General features: G+C 37.2%; 1 protein-coding gene and 1 non-coding gene across 3 annotated transcripts in view; one reads left to right on the top strand and one right to left on the bottom strand.

The window, feature by feature from the left end:
* Farsb (phenylalanyl-tRNA synthetase subunit beta) overlaps window positions 1-26,326 on the top strand; it is a 69,924-nt gene that overhangs the window by 4,140 nt on the left and 39,458 nt on the right. For both annotated transcript variants that reach the window (XM_090354901.1, XM_090354900.1), the window contains exons 2-14: window positions 495-550; window positions 3,658-3,812; window positions 5,404-5,473; window positions 7,164-7,279; window positions 9,262-9,412; window positions 11,861-11,969; window positions 12,478-12,548; window positions 15,037-15,098; window positions 16,625-16,676; window positions 19,876-19,937; window positions 20,176-20,383; window positions 22,518-22,598; window positions 25,463-25,555. In XM_090354901.1, coding sequence (XP_090211027.1) covers window positions 495-550; window positions 3,658-3,812; window positions 5,404-5,473; window positions 7,164-7,279; window positions 9,262-9,412; window positions 11,861-11,969; window positions 12,478-12,548; window positions 15,037-15,098; window positions 16,625-16,676; window positions 19,876-19,937; window positions 20,176-20,383; window positions 22,518-22,598; window positions 25,463-25,555 — 1,286 coding nt within the window. The remainder of the gene's footprint in view (window positions 1-494; window positions 551-3,657; window positions 3,813-5,403; window positions 5,474-7,163; window positions 7,280-9,261; window positions 9,413-11,860; window positions 11,970-12,477; window positions 12,549-15,036; window positions 15,099-16,624; window positions 16,677-19,875; window positions 19,938-20,175; window positions 20,384-22,517; window positions 22,599-25,462; window positions 25,556-26,326) is intronic.
* LOC150048838 (U2 spliceosomal RNA) lies at window positions 8,193-8,386 on the bottom strand. The gene has a single exon (XR_016539180.1). It is a non-coding gene; the product is annotated as a U2 spliceosomal RNA (small nuclear RNA).

Below are 26,326 nucleotides of genomic sequence, written 5' to 3'. Positions count from 1 at the left end.
TCAATTGAAGCTATTGGTGTAGTGCCAAGAAACTACCTCAAGTGCTAAGTTCTCACACTTGGGAAATAGAAATAGTCAGAATTCAAAACCCTGATTGGCTTGACTCCAAAGCCATAGGTTGCTTCAGAGAGTTTTAAAGGCTAGGGTTTAGGTGACATTCCTTTGTGTGGACCTGTGAATTAGAGCTCCTTTCTATTTAATCTCAACAGGTGTTTTCTTTTTTTTTTTCCCCCTGAGTGAAAAAACAAAAACAAACCAAAAACTCCTCCCAGCTCTGGTAACCTAATCTTATGGCTGATATTAGTATAGAGTAATTGGTCCTTTTTCATAACCTTTATACATTTTTTGACAACTTATTTTTAAGTGGTAATGTCTGATACTTGACATTGAATGTCCTTGGTATAAGGTGATTAATAAGAATGAAGTATGTGTGTCATTTGTATTGTGTTGAACAGATTAAAATTAACAGTCTTGCTTTCTTTTTTTTTCCTTAGCTGACGAAGAATTTGATGAACTATGTTTTGAATTTGGCCTGGAACTTGATGAAATTGTATGTATTGATACATGTTTTTATACATATTTTTATACATGTTTGTATACATATACATACATACATGTATACATATATATTTTAGATATGCTTATATATTTATATATTATATATTTACATATAAATATATATTTAGCTATGATTATTCAGCATTTATTGTATGTTGTTTTTTTTACTGTACTAGAGTTTGAGTTGAGGGCTTTGTGCTTGCTAGATACGTGTTTTATGCAACATGAGACATCTCCCTAGCCCATCCTTATTACCTTACAGTTATTTGTGGACCCTTGTACTCTGGGGAAGATTATGTTTCTTCCTGGCTTTCATGTTTTGTCTCTCAGGATCTTCATTTTATTTATGAGATGAATGGTTTAGATTGTGTCATTTTTATAGTTACTCTTCTGAAATCTATCATCCTCAAGTCCATAGAGAGGTAACTTAGCTTCACTAAAAATGACATTTTATTACTGCTTAATTACACATTGTTTAAATTTTAATTTTTTTCTCTTTTCAGTTTTCTTTAAAAATTTTTTTAGCATACATTAATTGTAGGAGAGAAGATTTTATATTGATATTTCTGTATATTCATTTAGTAAATCCTGATCAAACTCATTAACTCATCACTTTCTTTTATCCATCTCTCTTTTATCCACCACTCTCTCTTACAACGGCTTCAGCTGGTTTCATTGTTCTCTTTTCACTCATTAGAGTAAATCACTTTGACCATAATCACCTTTTTCTTTCACCTGTCCCCTTTTGGCTGCTACCTTCCCTTCCTAAAAGTGTTTTAGTTTCTTGTCATTCTCTGTGTATGTGTGTGCGTATGTACTGATTGTGCCAAGGGGTTTCAGTATAGAATTTGAGATGTACATATATATTTTTCAGAATCATGCTTTCTGTTTTTTCTTTCTCCATCCCCTTATTGGTTAAATAGCTTTCACTGAGATTAGTTATGCCATCTTTATACATAGTTTCTATGTATTTTGAAATTATTCACTCTCCATTTTTCTTTTTTTCTTTCCTTTCTTCCTCACCTCACTAAATAGTCCCACAGTTAGAAGCATGTTCTGTGTGTGTATGTATCATGTATATATGGATATATATTTATTTATACACATTTGTATGTCAGTGAATATGAGTGAAAACATGGTTTTTGGCTTTTTCATCTTGGTTTATATTGGGCAGCATGATGGTCTCTAATTCTATCCATTTTCATGCAAATAATTTAATTTCACTTTTATATAGTGCATATGTATTATATCTCCTTTGTCCAGCCAGTTGTTGGTGGGTACCTTAGCTGATTACACTGTGGCACCACAGGTGCTTTCTTGTGTATTGATTTGTATTCCTTCTTATATATGCCCAGTAGTGGTATGGCAGGGTGATAAGATGGGTCTGTTTTTACCTTTTTGGTAAACTTCTATACTGATTTCCAGTGGTTGTACTAGTTTACATTTCTACCAACAGTGTATGAAGATTGCTTTCACTTCAAATCCTTGCCTGTTTTTTAATGAATGCCATTCTAACTAGTGTGGACTGGAATCTCAGTCTGACTTTGATAAACATTTCCTTTATGGCTAAAGCTTTATGTAAAACCAAAGCTACTACATATGTTGATAGAAACCCATCAGTTATTTTAGCAGGTTACTGATGGAAGTACTGGTTAAGTGGGATATGCAAACGGTAATAGTAACAATCATTTTTATTGAAAATTTCTTGTATGTTTTTATAGTTTTTATTATAGTAAACATGGGGAATAGAATTTAACTTTTTGGCAATGATTTTCTTTTATCTTTTCATAATTTTTTTGCTGTAATGTAATTAAGGTATCTGAGCCCTGCTATTGCATTACAAACTACTGTCCTAGTAGTGTTTTTTTTTTTTTTTTTTGTATTCCTTCCTCTTGGTTGCCTTCCCCTTCTATTCATACTTCACTGTCCCTAGATTGCATCCCATGACCTATTGTCTCTTCTGAGTTCCACCATGACCTCTCAGTCTGAGTGTTTCGATACTTTTTTTTTTTTTTTTTTTGCCAGTCCTGGGCTTGAGCTCAGGGCCTGAGCACTGTCCTTGGACTTTCTCAAGGCTAGAGCTATACCACTTGAGCCTCAGCACCATTTCCGGTTTTTTTCTGTGTATGCTAGGCAAGCACTCTACCACTAGGCCAAACTCCTGGCCCCTGATATTTTATTTTTTATTGTGTTGGTACTGGGGCTTGAACCCAGGGCCTTGAACACTTGCTTAGCAATCTTATTCCAGTGCTCTTCCACTTGAGTCAGACCTCCACTTCTGGCTTTCTGTGGTTAATTGGAGATGAGAGTCTCTTAGATCTATCTGTCTAGGCTGACTTTGAAATTGGATCCTCAGGTCTTAGCCTTCTGAGTAGCTAAGGACTGGAGGTATGAACCACTATGACCTTCCTTTTGATTTGTTTTTGTATTGTCTTTTTTTTTTTTCTTTTTTAATTTGTGGGGCTTGAACTAAAGACCTGGGCTGAGTTCCTACTCAAGCCTAGATAGAACTCTACCACTTTGAGCCACAGTGCCATTTCAGTTTTCTGTTGGTTAATTGGCGATCATTGTCTTCCAGACTTGCCTGCCCAGGCTGGGTGATCCTAAGATCTCAGCCTTCTTGAGTAGCTAGGATTACAGATTTGAGCCACTGGTACCTGGATAGTATGGGATAGTATATTTATCTGGTGATTCATTTACTTCTTTGTCACTTTTGTCACGTTTGTTGGTGCTCGTTCTTGCTACTATTTTCTTTTATATGTGACTATTGTAGGATTTGTAGGTTATATTATTTGTGATAACAAAGGTGTTGCAATTTGAAGCAATAGATGAGACATATGTATCTATATACCTGTACTGTATTCTAGTAAAACTTTATTTATAAGTATCATGTACATGATGTGGCCAGTAGGCCATGGTTTACTGACCCTTGCTTTAGATGAATTTCTGATATGATTGATGAGACAGAATTGAATGTCTTGAATATTTTTCTGCATACTATAACATTTTAGTATTTTCATTACAGAACCAATTTTGCTGTAGAAAAGAACATATATGATGTAGTTCATTATCTTTTTTTCTTTTTTTGGCTTGGTTTAGACTTCTGAGAAGGAAATAATAAGTAAGGAGCAAGGTAATGTAAAGGCACAAGGGGCCTCTGATGTTGTTCTTTACAAAATTGATGTCCCTGCCAATAGATATGATCTTTTGTGCCTAGAAGGGTTGGTTCGAGGACTTCAAGTATTCAAAGAAAGGTAAGGAAATATGTTTTCTCTTCTCTTTTTTTAAATTGTAATTAATAGAAGGGCTATAGTTATATTCGCCAGATAGAAAGTGCATTACTTCACACACATTGATACCCTTCTCATGTTTTTGCCCCACCCTCTGCCTTCATCTTGTTTTCCCCCTTCCCTTTCCTATTTCAAATAAACAAATAAACATATATACAATATACCAGATATGCTTTCTCTTATTATAATCAACAATTAGGCCAGCATAAAGGGATGATTTTGGGATGAGATTCTTATAAATCGTAGCCATTGACAATTCACTGGCTTATTGAGTTATACCTTTCTTTGGGAACATATTTTAAAATGAGAGATGGTTGATTTTATGACTTCTTAAAAAAATTCTTCAGCAGGATTAATGAAGACTTCATATGCCCGATGAAATTATTACAATAAAGCTAGAAAACTTGAATTTCTTATGATGGCCATGTTATCTTTCCTTGGGCAATTTAGTTGGCCTCTCTACTTGCTGCCTCATGATCTATAATGAGCGAGAATTTAAGCGCCCTTTTAACTCTTCATGTAATAAATTTGTAAATGGAAAAGATGAAAACTAGCTATTTTTTCATATTATGCATTATCTGCTCTGTTGTAAGAGAATAGGGCTTCTAGCTGTTGGGCTTACTTATGAAATTATGAAAACATCAGTTGAACAATGAGTGTTTGTGAAATGATAATGGCTTAGAGGTTTAGACAATCAATTCCACGCATGGTAATCAAAGGTTTATAGAGTGTTTCTCAAATCTGTGTGCATATTTAGCTGAAACTATGAGAAAAAGCTGTTATCATTAAGGCTTGAGGTAAGGACATTAAGTTCTACCTCTGCATTCTTTCCGACAGCTGATGTTTTACTACTTGACTCATACCTCCAGTCTGGGTAGAATTTATATTTTAGATAAGTACTGCAAGTGATTTTACGATCAGACAGGATTATGAAGGGACTTTCAACAAAGTTTGGTCTGTGGACCCACAGCATCTGTATCATAAAGAGCTTGATAGGTGTGCAAACTCTCAGCCTCTATCCAAAATAATATTAAATCTGGATCTGAGGTTTAATGTACTCCTCAGCTGATTGTAAACACATGGAAGTTTGAGGAGCACTGCCTTAAAACATAGCTAACATTGTGTTAGGAATTGCCTAGAGATGTCTTCAGATTCATCAGTTATTAAGACTTTATCTTAGCTTCTGTGATAAAGCAGGTCCAGCTGGGACCAGAGAATCTATATTTTTAATACACCTTTTTCCGAGAAGCCCAAAATCTTGTGTTTATAGTTAGGTTATCCAATTCAGTCCTTTCCATCGTTGATGGAAGGCATCATTGATGCCTTTGCTGGAACTCTAAGACACAGAACTCATTATCATGAGGTGATGGTATTATTTTGGGCAGGTTAATGTTATATAAAGTTTGCCAGTTTTTTATTAATATTCAACCAAAAGTTGACTTGCTATTATTTAATTCATTGCCCTATTTCTAGTGATTTTTGTGTACTTTCTGTTATAAGCCTAGAATGTAATTTATCAAACATTTTGATTAAAAGTTTCTAAATATTATTTTAGGATAAAAGCTCCAGTATATAAACGGGTAATGCCAAATGGAGAAATCCAAAAATTGATTGTCACCGAAGAGGTAATAAGGATAAAGTTATACTTTTCCCTTTAAAAAAAACTTGTGTATATGTTAGTAAAGTAGGATGGAAAAGAACAAAGCTGGCCCTCTGACATGTGTTACTCTGAGCACTCGTAAAGGGGGATGGTTTTAGTTTTTAGCACTTAAGAATTGTCAACTTATTACCAAGAAGTGACAAAACTCCCAGAGTACCTATTTTTCATAATTCATCTTGGAAAATACCCAAACACTTACTCAAAAACCACTTAAGGAGTGATGATAGTAGGAACTGACTTCGTAAGAGGTCCAATGTTCAGGGTCCAGCACTGCAAAAAAAAAAAAAAAAAAATTGAACTTGACAAAACACATGTGAATATAATTCGTTTTTGTTATTGTTTTGTTTTATGATGATCTGGGGGCATAAAGTCAGTGCTTGGTACTTTTGCTTAGCTTATTGTACTTTTGACTAGTGTTTTACCACTCAAGTCACACCTTCAGTCTGAAATATAATTTCTGTTGTTTTCTTTTGCCAGTCCTGAGGTTTGAACTCAGGGTCTGGGCACTGTTCTTGGACACTTCTTGCTCAAGGCTAGCACTCTATCACTTGAGCCTTAGCACCACTTTGGCTTTTTCTGTGTATGTGGTACTGAGGAATCGAACCCAGAGCTTCATGCATGTTTCATGTATGCTTCATGCAAGAACTCTACCGCTAGGCTATGTTCCTGGCCAATTTTATTTCTTTATTTATTTTTAATTTTTTGTCGGTGGGGCTTGAACTCTGGTCCTGAGAACTGTCCCCGAGCTCTTCAGCTCAAGGCTACCACCCTTCCCCTTGAGCCATAGCACTACTTCTGATTTTCTAGTAGTTAATTGGAGATAGTCTCATGGACTTTTGTGCTGGGCTGGCTTTGAACCTCAGTCCTCAGATCTCAGTCTCCTGAGTAGGTAAGATTACAAGTGTGAGCCATCAGTGCCTGGCTTTTGAGATATAATTCTTTTTTCTTTTTTGCCAGTCTTGGGGCTTGAACTCAGGGCCTGAGCACTTGGGTTTTCTCTAGGCTAGAGCTCTACCACTTGAGCCTCAGCACCACTTCTCGCTTTTTCTATGTATGTGGTACCGAGGAATCGAACCTGGGTCTTCTTGCATACTAGGCCAAACTCCTAGCCCAGAGACATAATTCTTAATAAAATTTATAAAGGCAAAATTGGGTAGATTATTTTGGTAAAAATATGCACTGTGAGCAAATTTAGAGTTTTTCTTTTGTAATTTGTACAATTTCAAATGTCTTACCAAGTAAATTCTGTGAGAGTAGTGACTGTTTTTGCAGGGGAGTCAAGGAGCCTGAACTCCAGGGGCCTGGATATTGTCTCTGAGCTTTTTTGTTCAAAGCTAGCACTCTACTAAATTTGAGCCACGGTTCCACGTACTTTTTTTTGAGTGCTTAATTGGAGATAAGAGTCCCATGGGGACTTTTCTGCCTGAGATGGCTTTGAATTGCTATCCTCAGATCTCAGCCTCCTGAGTAGCTAGGATTATAGGTGTGAGCCACCGGCATCCAGCTTTGACTTTTTACCATCTTATTAGTTGTTGATTGAATGAATGAATATACACTTATTTCAATAAAACCTTGTGACCTTGTCAAAGGTGCATAACATACTGTTATAAAGGAAGGCTTAATATTTATTCCCTCTAATGGACTGTGAATTTCAGACAGGTAAAGTGAGGCCTTATGCTGTAGCAGCAGTTCTCCGAAATATAAAATTTACTAAAGATCGATATGACAGCTTCATTGAACTTCAGGAGAAATTACATCAGAATATTTGCAGGTTTGCAATTTTGTCTCATTTGTTCTCTTCTCAGGGTGTGCCTCCTTTCTTCCCATTTTGCCATTTCTTCCCCATTATACCCTTTGCTTTCCCTTGCTCAATGCTTTTCTCCAGCAGATTGTTATTCAAAATATTGCTAAGTAACTGAGTCTAAGTTTGTGGTACCAGACCCTTATTTGTTATATGTATGATATATGCTTAGAGAAACAGTAGGTATATTTTGAATACTATGTAATCATAATCATGTTAAAGATTACCTTATTTCATCTCTTCTTTTGTTTTTCCATCTCTTCTTTCTTTATTCCTCTCCCTCCCTTCTTTTGGTTTCAAGCGGTTTTTTCCCCTTCCTTTTCTATTTTTCACCTATTAAGGGATACTTACTCATTTTTCTTTTCTTGTTTGTCAGTTGTAGGGTTTGAATTTAGTGACTGGGCACTGTCCTTGAGTGTTTGCACTACCACTTTGAGCCACAGCACCACTTCTGGTTTTGTTTTGTTTTGTTTTGTTTTATTTTTCTGTGGGTCATGGGGCTTGAACTTAGCCTGGGCGCTGTCCCTAAGCTCTTCAGCTCAAGGCTACCACTCTACCTTTGAGCCAAGCCCCACTTCCCATTTTCTAGAGGTTAACTGAAGATAAGAGTTTCAGGTCCTTTTGTGCTGGCCTGGCTTAGAACCTTGATCCTCAGATCTCAGCCTCCTGAGTAGCTGGGATTACAGGCATGAGCCACCATGCCTGACACTTCTGGGTTCTTTTGGTACTTAATTGGAGTAAGTGTCTCATGGACTTTTCTGCCTGTGCTGACTTTAAACTGTGATTCTTAGATCTCAGCCTCCTGAGTAGCTGGGATTACAGGCTGAGCCACCAGTGCCTAGCCAGAGAGTACTTTTGTTTTTTTTTTGTTTTTTTTTTTTTTTAGGGATGCACTGTTCTGGAGGTACTCCAATACCAGGTCAATGAGTAGAGTGGACGGAGCAAGCTTCGATTTTGACTCCTAGCTCCAAAAATCCATTTAATAAATATATTGTCCTCGGGGAGAAGGCGTATCAGATATTAAACTGATAAAAGCAGATATTACATTTGAGTTTAGCCAAAAGGCCAAGAAGCGATAAAGATTACTTTTTCTCTGACCAGATAGTCTCTACTTTTTTTTTAAATCCCTAGTTAATTCATCTAAACTTAAGTGAGCCATGTATATATTTCATTGTATATGATAGTTTTAACTTTCATAAAAATGTAATTCATTGAGTAAAATAACAGTTGCTTAATTTATTTATTGAATTAGTAATTGAACCCAAGGCTTCCTGATTTACCATTTGAACTATATCTCCAGCTCTCTGCTTCAGATTTATTTATTTTGTTCTTTATTTTTCTGCTTTTGTTTTAAATTCCCATTTTGATTTCTTTTCTCTTCTGTTTATAGCTTGCTATAAATTTACCTTAAATCATTTGTGGCTAAACTGTAAAACAACTGAAAATACCTTTTAAATTTTGTTAGATATTAAACTTTAAATATAATTCATAGCTCTTATCATTTAGACTTTTCAGTACCAAAAACTAGTATCTGTGTGCTAGAAAACTTAGGAAAATAGAGAAGAGCCCTGAACACAGAAATTTGGTAATTTAATGCAGTAAAACTTTTCTTGTTACTAGAGGACAAAGGAGGAAAAAGTCAGAAAAGAATGGGTCATATTGACTATACATATGTCCTAGTAACACCCTAGAAAGTACATTGGCAAGGAATGTGCTCCAGGTGTTAGAATAATGTGCTTTGAGTTATTTATGTGTTATTTGTTACTTTTTTACTATTGTAATGACTGAGAATTTATGCTCTCTAGAAAGATGCCATAAAATAGCAGTGGACTACTTTTAGGGAAGTGTTTGAAGTGAGGGTGCTGATACATGTGGAATTTCTGTTGTAGCATATTCAGAATGCTCTCTTTCCTCTATTCCTCTGCTCCTCTCTCTTCCCTCTTATCATTCAGGAAAAGAGCCCTTGTTGCCATTGGCACCCATGATTTGGATACTTTGTCAGGCCCGTTTACATACACTGCAAAGCGCCCTTCAGATATCAAATTCAAGCCTCTCAATAAGACAAAGGAGCATACGGCCTGTGAATTAATGAACATATACAAGGTACACTCGGACCTTCACTGTATGGTAGCTTTGTATAAGTCATGAAATGCCTTTAAATTCAAGTCTCAGAACTAGGGAAATGAAGTGATTTTTTTTTTTTAATAAATAGAAGTGTTTAGGCTATAATTCGATGACAGTGGAGCCTACTTCACAGTTTGGCTTTGCTTCCCGTAGAGAGAGAGAGAGAAAGAAAGAGAGAGACAGACAGACAGACAGACAGACAGACAGACAGACAGAGACCGAGAGAGACAGAGACAGAATCCTAACATTTGAACTAAGGGCCTGGGCATGTAAGATTTTTTTAATTAAAGCTGTTTTTTTTTTTTTTTTTTTTTAATTTGTATATTTTTTCTTGAGAGATTGAATTGGGGAGCAGACTCATGTCCCAAAGACTTAATACTGTTTGGTAACTGAGACATGAAGGTAGTAAAGAAAGAGCAGAAAACAATCTCAACAAACCAGATCAATTAATTGAGAGTTGAAGAGGAACACCATGGTGATTTAGGAGAGTCAGGAGACAAGAGGCATGCTGGCAGAGGTAGAGGGGCCTAAACTGGGACATGGTTAGGGAGCAGGTTCACAGGAAGCCTAAGAGTTCAGAGTCTTGTGCGCTTATGGTACAGGTCTAGCGTGTCTGGGAAACTGTTGTCCAAGTCTCTACCCCTTTTTCTAGGAATTAAGACTGCTTTCATTTAATGAATTTTCTTTAGCAAAAAAACAAAACAAAACAAAACAACAAAAAAGCTCTTCCACTTGAGTCCCAACTCCACTTCCAGCTTTTTGGTGATTAACTGAAGGGAAGAGTCTCATGGACTTTATTGCTTGGGCTGCTTTTGAACTGCAATCTCAGATCTCAGCCTCGTGCATAGTTAGGATTACAGACTCTTGTTTTGTTTTTAGTCTCTGGGTTATTTTATTTTTTGCCAGTCGTGGTGACTGAACTCAGGGCCTGAGCACTGTCTTTGGGCTTTCTCAAGGCTAGAACTCTACCACTGGAGCCACAGAACCACTTCCAGCATTTTTCTATGTATGTGGTACCGAGGAATTGAACCCTGGTCTTCGTGCATGCTAGGCAAGCACTCTTAACACTAGGCCAAATTTCCTACCCTCTGGGTTGTTTTTAATGTACTGCAAGAATGGAGACACAGTGAGGTAGACTATGCTATATTGTAATCACCATGCTTGTGTATAGTTAAAACTCATATAAGCAAAAGTAATAGGTTGTATGTGTGGGTTTGTGTGTGTCTTGTAGGTTATTAGAAGTTTTGGGCCCAACAGAGAAAATGAGTTCAACCATCATTTTGAATGCAAATATCAAGTAGAAATACTATCATTTGGAAAAAGCTGCTGTCACTTTTGGCCATACCTCTGACCCCTTTTTCTTTAGTTATTTTTTGGTAGGATCTTGTACTTTTGCTATGGGCTAGTCTGGGACTGAGGTCTTTGTACCTGTTCCTTGAATATCACCATACCAGCTAATTGGTTGATGTGAATTCTTGTTAATTGTTTGCCCAAACTGACCAGAAACATTGCTGCTCTGGGTCCTCAACTCCTGGATAACTTACATGAGATACTGTACCTGCTGCAAATGATTTCTCTTATGTTTAGTTTGGTGGTGGTTTTATTTTGTCTGAGATGACCCATGTCATTTATACACTAGTACACATCAGTTTTCACTCTTGGAAATGACAGGCAAAAAAATAAAATAATAATAAATACAGAGAGTTGTGTTTTTTGTTGTTTTTTTTTTGCCAGTCCTGGGGCTTGAACTTAGGGCCTGAGCACTGTCCATGGATACTTTTTGCTCAAAGCTAGAGTTCTACCACTGGAGCCACAGCACTACTCCGGGCTTTTTCTCTGTATGTGGTACTGAGGAATTGAACCCGAATCTTCGTGCATGCTAGGCAAACACTACCACTAAGCCACACTCCCGGCCCTTGTTTGTTTGTTTTGGTTGTTGGTTGTAGGGCTTGAACTTTGGGCCTGGGTGTTGTCCCTGAGCTCTTTAGGTCAAGGCTAGTGATCTACCAGTAGAGCCACAGTGCCACTTCCTAAAAACACAGTTTTAGAGTTTTAAAATGGTCATATTTGTTGAAAATATCAGTGATTGATTAAACCTGTAGTGCTAGAGTGACTGAGTAGGCAACTGACCATAATTCCAAGGATGGGGGAACCTTCTTTTTACCAATTGCAAATTCAAAGGAGCAGCCCCAAGTCTGCCAAGGCTTCTTCCTCCTTTTTTCCTCAGTCAGTGAGAAGTACATTGAAGCAAATTGGTTAGGGTATTTAGCTCTCCCATTCAAGTATAATTAAGCTTTAGAACTTTGTGTGATTTGAAGCTAAAATTTTAATGTTATCTGACTCCCCCTCTGCATTTTAAAATATCAGGTTAGTATGTAAACTAATGGTATAGAAATAGTTACTTTTGTTCGACTTTATTTTTTTCAGACTGATAACCACCTTAAGCATTATTTACATATCATTGAAAACAAGCCACTGTTCCCAGTTATCTATGATAGCAAAGGGATTGTCCTTTCAATGCCTCCAATCATCAATGGTGAGTCACTTCATGGTGGTTTGGTCTTACTCTTTAGTTTCAACAGTAGTTCACTAAAACTCAAACTGTCTTGCCTTTAGTTTGATAAGTTAAACTGATTTCTTTGTGAAGTGTTTGTATGAGTATGTTTGCAAAATTGACTTTGGAGGTGAGGAGTTTTAGCTGCTATGTAGCTGGAAGGAATGTCTTCTTGAGATCCTGAATTCTGGTATCACCAATGCCTGTCTGCTCCCAAACATTAACTTTGTTGCTTAATAGCTTGTGGTCATGGTGAAGCAACTTCCAAATCTCAGTTTTCTTGTCTGCAGTTATATCATTGGTTTGTGGTAAATACTAGATAAGACAATGATAGACATTCTATTTTCAGCATTCTCCAACTTGCAATGGGAGTCTAAAATAAAAACTGTTATATCCATTATGTTATGTTCTAAAGTCTAAATGAGTTTTCTGTTTTGTTTTTTACTGTACACTTTGTTTTCTGAATCTGCGTTGTTGTTACTGTTTGCAGGGGATCACTCCAAAATAACAGTAAATACTAAAAATGTCTTTATCGAATGCACAGGAACTGATTTTACTAAGGTAAAAGAAACTTTTGGTGTGTTTTTGTATTATCAAACAGTACAGATTTTACTTTTGGGCTATACCTTGTTAAAATTTAAGGGCTGAGAGTCTAGTCTAGTGGTAGAGTGCTTGATTAGCATTCAGGAAAACCTGGGTTCAATTCCAAGGACAGTGCTCAGGCCATGAAGCCCCAGGATTGGCCAAAAAAAAAAAAAAAATTTAAAAAGTTACTTGGAGATGACAATGTATTTTAGAAATTGGGAAAATTACAAAGATGCAGATATTTTCTTCTTTATTTATGGTACTTTATTTTACATTAAAAAAATTTTTTTTGTGCTGTTCTTGGGGCTTGACAAACTTAGGGCCTGGGTGCTATCGTTGAGCACTAAGGCTAGTGCTCAGCTTCTTGAGTTGCAGCTCTACTTCTTGGTTTTTTTGATGGTTACTTGGAGATAAGAGTCTCATGGACTTTGTTGCCAGGATTGGCTTTGAGCTGCAATCCTCAGATCTCAGCCTCCTCAGTAGTTAGGATTACAGGCATGAGCTACCAGAGCCTGGCTATTTGGCAGATACGTTTTTTCCAGTGGTAGGAATTTATTGACTTACCTGTTTCTTGACTTCAGAGAATTCCTGGTTTAGTGAGAGAGGTAGGCATATGTGTAATAGAGACCAGATTTAAATAAGTACCATAACAAGAGTTACATGCATCTGTATGAATCTTAATTGGCATAATTTAAATGATGAAAAATTTGCTATCTTTGTATACTTGATAAAAAATTTTTTCTAAAAGTGAGCTTGCTATGAAATTTTATTTAGCAAATTGATAGTTTCAGTCACAGTGATATAGAATATGTTGGTTACTATTTCACACATTCAAGTCATTGTACAAATGGTTTGGGATTTATTTATTTTTTTTTTGTCGGTCATAGGCCTTGAACTCTGGGCCTGAACGCTATCCCTGAGCTCTTCACCTCAAGCCTTTCATTCTGCCACTTGAGCTGCAGCACCACTTCCAGTTTTTTTGTGGTTAATTGGAGATGAGAATTTCACAGACTTTAGTGCTCAAGTTGGCTTTGAACCATGATCTTCAGATCTCAGCCTCCAGAGTAGCTAGGATTTCAGGCATGAGCCCGGCTGGGTTGGGATTTCTATGGAAGCTTTTTCGAGGACATACTTTTTTTTTACACAGGTGCAGTGAAATAAAACTTAGCAAACTAATGAAAATAAGTTACAGTGATGGGAGAAGGGTGGAGTTTAGAAGTCAGGCGGATGAGTATTTTATTTGTAACGATTGTGTATACTTGCCTTTATGTTGTAAAAGTGATAACGATTTTACTACTTAAATTTGAAAACAACAAAAACAACTCCCGTTAGCACTTAAATTTAGGCATTGATGGATCTTATGTATTTTTTTTGAGCTTACACATGAGTTAAAATATATATAAAACGAAGTATATATATTCCAATAAAGCGATTATATTTTTTTCTAGGAACGTTTTTCAATTAAAAAGTTATCTAGTACACTGGGACATGATAAATTATACAGGGCTCTAGACTTTCGAACTCAGTGAGACCAGTGGAGAATACCCTTAGGGGAGGAACACAAAGTTGCAAAGCTTATGTGCCTCTGATTATATGAAATATTTATTGAAATGAACTCCAGGAACTGGAAACAAGTTTTTCTTTGCTGTTGTTCCTGTTTCCTTTTGTCCTCCCTGTTCCTTTATTTTTCTTGGGGAGGATCATGTGGGGCAGAGACATGGGAGAATAAAGGGTGAACAAATGAAGCGGTGGTACTCACTGACCACTGTGTGGAAAGTGGATTATACAACTTATGGGTGGGGATGGGGATGGAAAAGAAAACAGAGAAAGTGAGAGGAGAAGTGATACTGTCCAAAATGAAATCTACTTATTACCTGATTTAGGAAACTTACCTGTTTGTACATCACCTTGATAATAACAATAAAAATAAATTACCTTATTTATTGCTGCATTCTAGACACTGTTGCACATGTTTTGTGAGAATGAGATAGGTACTTTTTGTAATCTGCACTTAAGTGATTTGACTGGGATTCAAAGAACATTAGTGACTTCTCCGGAATCATACACTTAGTAAGTGGGTAAGTAAAAGGCTAGCCAGGATTCAGTCTGGCTACAGAGATTTGCAGACTTGGTCATATTTTTCTTGTAATCAGCCACATGTCTCTTTTAAAACCTGGTGACCTGAGATTGGGAGTTGAGGAACTAAATGATTTGTCTCAGTCATGGACGGTAACTCTCAGGGAACTGCTTAAATGCACAACACCTGAAGATAAGAATAGGAGTCTATTTCAATTTTTACTCCACTTCCTTTTTTAGTACACATATGTGAAGTTGTTTTGTATGTATAAGAACACATGTGAAGGTGTTTGATAAACAAATTATATTAAAATATCATTACCATCTGAGTGAAGAGAATATGTTGAGGAATTACCATTATATTTGTTGTTTTTTTTTCCTTTTGCAGGCAAAAATAGTTCTTGATATAATTGTCACCATGTTCAGTGAATATTGTGAAAATCAATTTACGTAAGTTTATTCAACACCTTTATTGAAGGCCTTTTGTGCTGCAGTAAAGGCATTAGGGCCTGGTACTATGGAACACTAAAAAATGTGGGGCCTGTCACTAGAAGCTACAAAATGTTTGGGGAGATAAGACCTATGATTAATATATAAAGTAAAAAGTGGTAGCTCCTTAAGAAAACTTGGTGATGTGGTGTAAGAAAGGCCAAATTCCTGCCAACTGGGAAGAACCAGTGTTAGCAGCTGTTAGATTTGCAAATGAAAAGATGAAGGAGTAGCAAAAGGAACAGCTAAATCAAAAATGTAAGAACATGTATCATATATTTGCTTATTCGTAAGACTTTTTGTCCAGTATTTTAAAATTTATTTATCTACCTATTTATTTGCCAGTCCTGAGTCTTGAACTCAAGGCCTGAGCACGGTCCTTGGGTTTTCTCAAGGCTAGCGCTCTACCACTTGAGCCACAGCACTACTTCTGACATTTTCTGTGTATGTGGTACAGAGGCATCAAGCCCAGGGTTTTGTGCATGCTCTGTAAGCACTCTACCACTAGGCCATACTCCCAGTCCCTTTTTCCAATATTTTTAAATTAAAAATTGTTTCATATTCCTACATATACTTACTGGGTACTAGCTAAGGTATTAATTATAATTCAGAATAAAACTATAACTATAAAAAGCATGACTAAAATGATGTGGACAGTATTGGTCTTTATTTTTTTGTTGGCCTGACTGCTGACCTTGAGTTCTTCAGCTCAAGGCTAGCACTCTACCCTTGAACCACAGTGCTACTTCCAGTTTTCTAGTGGCTAATTGAAGATAAGAGTCTCAGACTTTAGTGCCTACGCTGGTTTTGAACCTTCATCCTCAGATCTCAGCCTCCTTAGTAGCTAGGATTACAGGCGTGAGTCACTGGTACCTGGCTGTATTCATCTTTTGTTTGTTTTTGGTGCAAATTCTGGGACTTAAGAGCTTGGGTGCTGCTCCTAAGCTTTTTTGCTCAAGGCTAGCACTCTACCACTTGAGCCATAGCTCCATTTCTGGCTTTTTTGATAGTTGGAGATAAGTCTCACAGGCTTTAATGCTCAGGCTGGCTTTGAACTGTGATCCTTAGATCTTAAGTCTCCTGAATAGCTGGGATTATAGGGTGAGCCACCTGCTCCCTGTTCCTGTTTCAGTTGTTTTTAATTTGTATTTTAGTTTTTGTCTATAACATATTATTCCAGTAAAGCCTGAGTTACATATCCGTATTGGAAAGGAGTTCACACAGGATGTGTGACACTAGTTGAGCAGTTGGACATTTTTTAAGTGATACTGCCTAAAGAACTGGGAGGAAACTTCAGAAGACAGGTCAGTAGGCTATTATACACAGGAAGATTAATCTACAGGATTAAAGTTTGGTGATTGACTATGTTAAGATTGCAGTTGTGGACCAAAAGAAGGTTTATTAACTAATACACAAATGAGTTTATGGCTCCTTTTTTCTAAGTAATTTATTTCAGACTCTTCCCCCTGCCTTTCTTTTCCCCCCAGGGTTGAAGGTGTTGAGGTAGCTTTTCCTAATGGAAAATCAAGTACCTTTCCTGTAAGTACTTCGATGCTTAGGATAACAGTGTTACCTACTAGCAGCTATAGAATACTTCTGTCTGTCACTCACTGGCTCTTGTTCAAGCTCTCAACTATGTGCCCTACGTGCCCATAGAGAGATCCTATGACCTTGAGATGTTAACTAGATTGCCTTTTGCCGTTTGTTATTATTAACTAGAATTTAACATCAGACAGTCCAGCGTTAACTGCCAACACAGCATGTTCCACAGTAACATGAAAACACTATAATTCTTGTGATTTATTCTCTTAATAAGTAGTTAACTAGGTAATTATTCTATTCACACTTGAATTAACAATTTCTGAAGGCCATAACTATAACAAGTCTAATTGCATTAGAAAGACTGATTAACTGGTAACATGACATTATGCTAAAAAAAATTTAAACTAGTATTACTATTTTTTTTTTCTTGACATAGTCTTTCTATGTAACCCAGATTGCCTTCAAATTTCCTATGTAGCTCAGGCTGGCCTTGGACTCCTAGTCTTCTTGCCTCAGCCTCTGGAGTGCTGAAGTTACAGGTGCCTGACTTAAACTAGTATTACTCTTTTTTTTTGGGGGGGGGGTCAGTCATGGGGCTTGAACTCTAGGCCTGGGCACTGTCCCTAAGCTCTTCAGCTTAAGGCTAGTGGTGTACCACTTTGAGCCATAGTACCACTTCCAGTTTTCTGGTGGTTAATTGAAGATAATAGTCTCATGGACTTTCTTGACTGGGCTGGCTTTGAACCGCAATCCTCAGATCTTAGCCTCTTAGATCTTAGCCTAAGGATTACAGGTATGAGCCACCAGCACTTGGCTAAACTAGTATTATTCTCAGTAGGCTTATTTTCCCCAAAATGGCTTGATAATAAAGATGGCCATTTAAAAATATGTAGCACTATGATTAAGTGAAACCATTCTTTTAATTTTTCCTTGGCTTTTTCACTGTGCCTTTCATATGTGAAGTGAATCAGAACCTAAGACAGTCAAATACCAATTAAAACTATTATTCAGTAGTTGTTTAAAATCATTTTAGTTCCAGTTAGGTTATAAGTTATAATGCATCTTGATCAGTGTTATTTCATTCTCCCCCCTTTTCCATTACTGTCCCTATCCTAAGTTGTGTAGTCACCACAAGTTATGTAGTTCAGTGTTTACATAATGTACATTGAATCTAATGATTGTATTTGCTCACTCTTCCTCCCTCCATTTGTGTGTCCCCCACTATCTTACTGCCTTCAACATTTTTTATGGTACATGGATACTTGCTGAGGTCAAAATCTCCCCATTCCTTATAGCATAAATGTTTGGTAATATCAGTGGGCCTCACACATGCTGGGCAATTGTTCTGCTACTAAGCTGCAATTAGTAGTAGTAGCTAACCCAAGACTTAGTGGCTTGAAATGATGAACATTTATTAATCTTATTAGTCTTTCCACCTGAGCCAGCTTGAATGTCTCTGCTGAGCATGCTCATGTGTATAATGTATAGTTCCTTGGCTGCTTTGTTAGAATGATCATCTTGGTAGGTCTTCCTTAGAGCTTTACTTCTTATCAGCTTTCCCTCACTATCTACCAGGCTAGCTTGGTCTCATAATTATCGCTGCCTCCCTTCCTCCCTCTCTTTCTTCCCTCTTTTCTCTCTCTCTCTCTGTCTCTCTCTGTCTCTCTCTGTCTCTCTCTCTGTCTCTCTCTGTCTCTCTTCCTTCCTTCCTTCCTTCCTTCCTTCCTTCCTTCCTTCCTTCCTTCCTTCCTTCCTTCCTTCCTTCCTTTCTTTCTTTCTTTCTTTCTTTCTTTCTTTCTTTCTTTCTTTCTTTCTTTCTTTCTTTCTTTCCTGTGTGGTTCTACATATTGAACTTGTGAATGCTAGGTAAATGTTCTACCATTGAGCTATACCTCCAGCCCAGACTTTGGCTTTTTACATGATAATGGTTGTAGGTTTCCAGCAGCCAAGGGAGCGAGTCCAGTGCTCCAGCAGACAGTCCACTCATGGGACTGGATCTGAGACATGGAGAAGTAGACAGCATTGATAGGGTCATTATTTATATTCATTAGTTTATGCTCTTGTATACACACTCAATGTATATGGAATACTTGTCTGACAAGCATTTTTCTGAGCATTGAGAATATAGCACTAGTCCTTGCGTTCAGCAGCCTATCACTATCTTGATCTAGGACTAACTGGTTATTCCTCTAAAACCTGAAATCCTTATTTATAAAATGAGAATCCTAGCAGTTGCTAGATAACTACTTCAGACTGTCCTGAAAGTGTTTTCTGTTATTTCACTTAGAGGGACTACGCAGTGAAGATTTGTTATTACTCTTGTAATCAATAGCATCTGGTCCTGTGCATTCACTTCATCTGGGCATCTTACTGACCTACAGACACCTGTCTTTACAGTGTCTGCTGCTAGCTCTAAGACCTGAAGTCTGCCTTTCTCAGCAGCACTCAGACGATGCAGATGCTTTTGCTCTGTGGACTACATTTTGAGTAGCAAGACTCTGACCTGGGGCCTTTACTTGGATCAACATAGGTTGTTGAATTTGTAGCCTTCTTACTAGTGACAGTTTTGTTTTTTAGAGTAATTTGGTGATAAATACTCCAAGGTATTATAATGCCTGGGTTTTCTACATGTCTGTTCTTACCTCATTTAGTTTGTAAGTATCATTTCAAAGAGAATAAGTACTACTATATGAAATGTTCCCATACCTACTGTCTCCTCACAGGATGGTAGCCAGGACTTGGGGCATTTTGGCATTTCCCCACTTGGGAAATGCCAAGAGATAAACATCTTCTTAATAGTCTTGCATAGTGGACAGTGTTATTATGATGCTTGACTTGTTCTTTTTTTGGTCATGCTCATTAATTGCAGAAGATGAGAAAGACTTTTAGCAAGATTTAGAAACATCTTATAAATGATATGTAGGGAATGAGAAGTAATTATCTAAAAAAAATTTGGCATTTTGTATTTACTCCAAGTAGCAAAAATCATATAGTGAGTAGAATGTTCATAGGTCAATCAAATGTGGCAAGTTTAGTCTTTAATAATATTTAAAATATGAAGTTTATTTTTAGATGTGGCTGTAAGAACCTTTTCTTGGCTAGGTAATAAAATGGGAACAAAATAATTAAATTAGAAACATTTTCAAGGTGTATCTAATGGGAAATGACATATGCTTTTAAACTCTTTTTCTATAAGGAACTGGCTTACCGAAAGGAGTTGGTGAGAGCTGATTTAATTAACAAAAAAGTTGGAATCAGGTATGGTTTGAAAAACATCACTTATTTACTTATTGTTGGCTAGAATTCAAAAGTAAAATGTTCAGAGGCTATTTAACTTTTCCCCAGGGAAAAGTTAGAGACTAACTTTAGCTAGGACGTGTAATTGAACTCAAAAGGAACGATTACTATTTCAGCATATTTTAAAACATTTTAAAAGAAAATGTGCATACATTTATATAATCTAGTGAAGTTTATGGTTTGTATATTCTTTTTTCAGAGAAACTCCACAAAATCTTGCCAAACTTCTGACCAGGATGTACTTAAAATCGGAAGTCATAGGTGATGGGAATCAGATTGAAATTGAAATTCCGCCAACCAGAGCTGACATTATCCATGCATGCGATATTGTAGAAGATGCAGCTATTGCTTATGGATATAACAATATTCAGATGGCTCTCCCCAAAACATACACCATAGCTAATCAAGTAAGGTTGCACCCTTAAGTAAACACTCCTTATTGTTAGAAACTCATTATTGAATGCCAGGAAGGCTTTGAGAAAAACAGAACATAAGAATTAGGCAGTATTTGGACATGCTTTGCTATGGGAAACATTTGCTATGGGGAGGATACAAACCAGATGCCCAGATGATTGGTCTGAGTTGAAAACCTGAGATGGCTGGTTCTTTGAAGAAAGACAGGTTTTGAGTATGGAGTCCTTGTTGGGTCTCTAAATTTGAGATGCATTTTTTTTTTTTAAACTTGAGCCTAAAGGAGAAGGTTGTGTGTATCTGAGTGTGCTTATCTGTAGAAGTACATGGAATTATGGCAGACAGAGAGAGAGAGAGAGAGAGAGAGAGAGAGAGAGAGAGAGAGAGAGAGAGAGAGAGAGATTTGCATTGTTAGTAAGAGGAGAAAGGGCTGAGAGTGTCACCTAGTAGCAGTGTGCTTGCCTAGCATACATGAAGCCCTGGGTTCGATTCCTTGGTACCACATACACAGAAAAAGCCAGAAAAGTGATGCTGTGGCTCAAGTGGCAAAGCACTAGCCTTGAACAAAAGTGCTCAAGGATAGCGCCCAGGCCCTGAGTTCAAGTCCCAGGACTGACCAAAAAAAGGGGGGAGAGGGGTACTTTCATTTCAATGGTATTTTCTGTAGAAATCTTTTTCCCTTTCCCATTCTTTTTCCCTTTTTGAATTCAAGGCCTGGGTGCTGTCCCTGAGCTTTTTTGCTCAGGGTTAGTGCTCTACATTTCAGCCACAGCTCCACTTTCAGCTTTTTGATGCCTAACTGGCTGGCTTTCTTCTTTCCTTCCCTTTCTTCCTCTTTCCCTCTCTCCCTCTCTTCTTCTCTCCATCTCTCCCTCCCATCTTCACCCATAAGATGTGTAGTTTATTTTTCACATAGTATCTACTGAGTACTACTGCTGCATTTGTTTACCCTTTGTTCCACCTTTTAGGTGCTCCCCTTTTACCTACCAAAGACTAATAAGTAAGACAAGAGGAAAAGACAACAAAAACAGCAGCAGCGACAACAACAAACATCTCATTTCCTTTTCCTCGTAATTCAGTTTGTATAATATTATTTTATAAGATCATGTGCACATAACTATTAAATTGTTGTTGTCTGCTCCTATGCATACCTCTTTTGGTCTCATTGTGTTCCTGTCTAGAGACCTGTATATTTTACCATGACCCAGTGTATTTTTTTTAACCACCCAATATATTTACTTTTAGATTTATAGGCATATTCTAGTTACAACAAGGGAGAAAAAAACATGCAAATTTGTTTCTTTAGACTGGCTTATTTCACTTAGTAATTTTTTCCCAAGTCTTTCCATTTCCTTGTGAATGGTATAATATCATTCTTTTTTATTTTATTTTTTTCCCAGTCCTGGGGCTTGAACTCAGGACCTGAGCACTGTCCTTGGGCTTTCTCAAGGCCAGAGCTCTACCACTGAGCCACAGCACCACTTCCAGCTTTTTCTATGTGTGTGGTACTGAGGAATTGAACGTGAGTCTTTGTGCGTGATAGGTAAGCACTCTACCACTAGGCCAAATTCCCGGCCCCCAGTATCATTCTTTCTGATGGAAGAGTAGAATTTCATTGTGCATATATACCACATTTTCTTGATCCATTCGCTCACTGAGGGGCATCTGGGTTGATTCCATATCTTGGCTATGGTAAACAATACTTCACAACCTGCAGTCACTCTGTTGTGGCATTGTTTATGTTCTAGTAGATAAATGCCCAGGAGCCACAATTCCATGTCCAGCTTTTTAATGGTTAATTGGCTTCCCCTATCCCCTCTCTCTCTTTGTCTTATTGAAGGGTACTGAGAGCTAGTCATAGCTGCTCAGGAGGCTGAGATCTGAGAGTTATATAGTTCAAAGCTACCCAGGACAAGAAAAGTTCATGAGACTTGTATCTACTTGTAACTACTAAAAGCCAGAAGTACCTTTTTGTAATTATAGCTCAAGCGTATAATGCTTGTCTTGTGTAAAGAATCATTGCCCAGCCTCTGCGTTCAAGCTCCAGTATACACACACACACACACACACACACACACACACACACAATTTTAATTGATGTAAAATAATGATTTATTTTTTTCTTTTTAGTTTCCTCTTAACAAGCTAACAGAACTTCTCCGGGTTGATGTGGCAGCTGCTGGATTCACTGAAGCACTTACCTTTGCTTTGGTATGCCTTAAACATACCTTTTCTGTCTCCTACATTATTTACATTGAATTTACCAAGTGTTTATTCTATGAGTTTCTAAAATCTGGATTATTGTAATTTTCAGATCCTCCAAAAAATAAGTGTTCATCATGATTATAAGTTTCTGCTAAGGTGTGTAAATCATTTTCTGTGTAGTCATAGAAAAGTATGGAGATCTAGAAAAAAAATGTCCTTAGTGACAGATGGCCAAATGTTTTATAGTTTGAAATAAGTGTTGAGGGTTCACCGTGGAGTTCATAACCAAATTTATTAGAATATTTGATCTTAATTTGGTTGTGACTCTGCCCACTAGAGGCTGCCCTGGTTGACGGCTTGGGGACTGTTCTATATTATTTCTTTGTCTTTGAACATGTTCATAAACATTTGTTTTGAGTTGAAAAGCTGACATAAAAGACCTAAATCAGGAAACGGATTTTATTACAAAATCAGAAGGAAATCTCCTTCCCCCACTAGATTGATCATTTGAAATAATAAAATGTGTATGTAATTTGTAGATTTTTTTCCTTCTTGCTGAGCGTACTGTAGTGCCTACAATGCATTTACTACTAGCAACTATCAGCACCCATTCCCACCCCAGAAATTCTTCATCTGGTAGAGGATTTTAAGGGGCTATCTTGAGTTCCTAGATTCAGCTTTGTTTTTTCTAATCCAGCAGTCATTCATTCATACTGCACATCTGTTATAGGCCGGGCACTGAACTATTGAGGATGCCTGAAACTGAGTGATCAGTGGTAACATTTTCACATAGAGAACAGGAGAACCATGACTGGAATTCTGGCTTTTGGATTCTTGTTTTCCTTTTGTTTTTGATTATTTACGAGGCTTGAACTCAGAGCCTGGGCACTGTTCCTAGCCTCTTTGTGCTCAAGGTTGGTGTTCTACCACTTGAGCCCGCAATGCTACTTCCATGGCTTTTAGATTCTTAGAGTCATACTTTACCCCTGTCTTGTGTTGTTCATGCTTAGTTTGCAGCACTGTATCATTCATGTATATACGTGTACATTTCCATTTGTAAGCACTCATGACTTTATATAAAGTGAGAGACAAGAATAGTGTTGGATTTTTTTGTGTATGTGGTATTAAGATTTGAACTCAGGGCCAGGCACTTCCAAGCAGCCACTCTACCACTCCAATAATATCCCCAGCCATAGATTTTAAAGAAAGTAGCATAATTATCAACACACTCTCATTTTGATAGATTGAAAACAAAGATGGTCATTACTGGTTTTTCCCAAGAGAGATGGCCAATAAGTTCTTAAAAGGAGTCAGTCTTTGACTTCCCAAATACAGGCAGTTCACATTTCATTCGTGTGATTTATGGCTCAGTTTTAAGACTAAAATACCTACTTTAGTCTTACTTTAAGAAAACTATCCAAAATTATGGACTTTATTTACTTTTTTATATTAATGTCCACACACATATTAATATTTAAAAACACCTTCACTCCCATGTCCTAATTACTGTCACTTTAGGATAGCTTAATTTACATGGCTTTTCTCCTTTTCCTCTCCATTCTCACAGTAAATCACAAGTCATTCAGATATACAGCCACATTATCATGTGTCTGTGGTATCCTTCCCTTTTGCATAGTATTCTTTTTGAGAGTGGCTCGTACCATGTAAATTACATTTTAAAATTCATTGTTTTTCTTCTATCTAAATCTTGTTATACAAGTGTGTTGTGGGAAAATGCTTATCTCTAGTGCCTATGCTGTGTCCTCCTTTGCTGCCTTCCCAGGTCAGGGATCCCTGTCCTGCTCTATCTGGATGTGGCTTCTGGATCTTAACCAAGACACATGGCAAGGCTCACCAGAGTTGGCACTGGTGTAAAATACATTGATGTGACCACTTCAGTTATTCTTCACCATTTTAAAAAACGTGAGGGAAAGGCCAACTAGTCCACAAGGACCACTTTTAGAGCAGCACAAAAGCAAGACTGTCCTATCATTGGAAAATAATACAGGAATCTTGATATATTTCATGTTAAATCTTTAGTTTTTTCAAAAAAATTGGTATGAATGGATGTAGTAATGATGTGTTGACATCGTGTTTGTAGATGATTTTCTTTTGGTCTCTCACTGCCAGGCCCTGTGCATGTGTATAAAGTCCTCATCATGTTCATTACTAGGTTTTCATCCTTAGTAAAATTATTTTCATAACTTCTGCATGCCGTCCTGGTTTCTGGGTGGGGGAGACAGAGATATTCTCTTTTTAGTGGGTAGTAGATTAGCAGTTTCTCTGTTACTAGACACCTCAGCAAGCATTTGCAGGGAAGGTAAGTGGTACAATTGTTAGAATATTGGTCCAAATTCAGGCTGTTTGAATTTCCTGCCATCCCACGATAACCTAGGACAAATTAAGAAAAACAACATTGATAATGAAACTAGAAAAACTGGAGGCAGAATTTCTCACTGGACCACTGGAGATATTTTCATGGGATAGGTAGAAGATAGGTCAAGTAAGTAGAGCCTTGGGGAATGGCTCTCTGTGGGCCTGTGAAGTGTTAAGGTCTAGGGAGTAGTAGGGAATCAGGAATTGGACAGGGAAGGTGAGCAGAAGTTTGTATAGGAAGGACCTGGGTGTAGTTACATTATATTATATATGTACACACATGAAATTTTAACTTTGGCTTCATATTGTGGTTAGAACTCCAAGTAAGAGAGCTATTAATATTACACTGCAGCTTCTTTGCACCCAAAACTGATGACTTACTAATTATGGACATAAGTTACTTAAGTTCTTAGCTTATTGTTAACTTGCTGCTTTTTAAAGTTAAGTGTAGTAATTTCTTTTTCATACCTACCTTTTTCATCTGTACTTCTTAGTGTTCCCAAGAAGATATTGCTGATAAACTTGGTTTGGATATCTCTACTACAAAGGCAGTCCACATAAGCAATCCTAAAACAGCTGAATTTCAGGTAAGAATTTTAAGTAGGTAAGAATTTAGATAAAAATAGAGTTAGCCCATAGATAGGAAATCTCTCCATTTATAACACATTTAATGGCACAATCTTAGAGCTTTGATAGGATTATAGTCAGCTGTTATGTGCTTTCCTGACAAAACTTGTTTCAAAACTGGTTTTGTTTGCTCTTGTGATAGTTGATGCGACCCCCACCCCCCCACCCCAGGTCTTTGTACACTCCAGGCAGATACTATACCACTGAGCTGTATCCCAAACCTCGTTGCAAGGCTCTTTAAAATTAATTTTTTCTTAATAAACTTCATAGTTCTTGTTTATTTTTCCAAGGTATATTTTGCTGTGTAGCCTAGGCTATCCTTGAATGTGTAATTGCCTGCCTCTTCCTCTGGAGGCAGAGATTATAGGCGTGAACCATCACACCCAGCCTATAGTTAATTCCTCTATGTTTTGTGCTATTTGGCCCAATCTCTTAACTGAACTTCCATTTCATAATTGGGTTTTCATACAAGCTGTGAGATTTTAGCTCTACCATTTATTTGTAATAAATGAACCAGAACCTGTTTCTTGAGTCTCCATAAGTCATTTAACTTTGACAGAAGTCATGATATTAGCTCTTGATTGCATTGTCTATAGCATTTACTATCGTTGTAGCAGTCTCTTGATAACTTCCTATAGAGCTTAGGGGTATTTAAGTCAGAAGATTTCTGAAATAGTAAGTATTAAATGACTTGTTACAGAGGCCTTAACTATAGAGATGCCATCTCAAGC

The sequence above is a fragment of the Megascapheus bottae genome, chromosome 21 (genome assembly GCF_031878675.1).
Source record: "Megascapheus bottae isolate mThoBot1 chromosome 21, mThoBot2.hap1, whole genome shotgun sequence".
NCBI classification, from domain to species: Eukaryota; Metazoa; Chordata; class Mammalia; order Rodentia; family Geomyidae; genus Megascapheus; species Megascapheus bottae.
The sequence above is the reverse complement of the archived record's forward strand: the minus strand, read 5'-3'. Positions and strand labels throughout refer to the sequence as shown.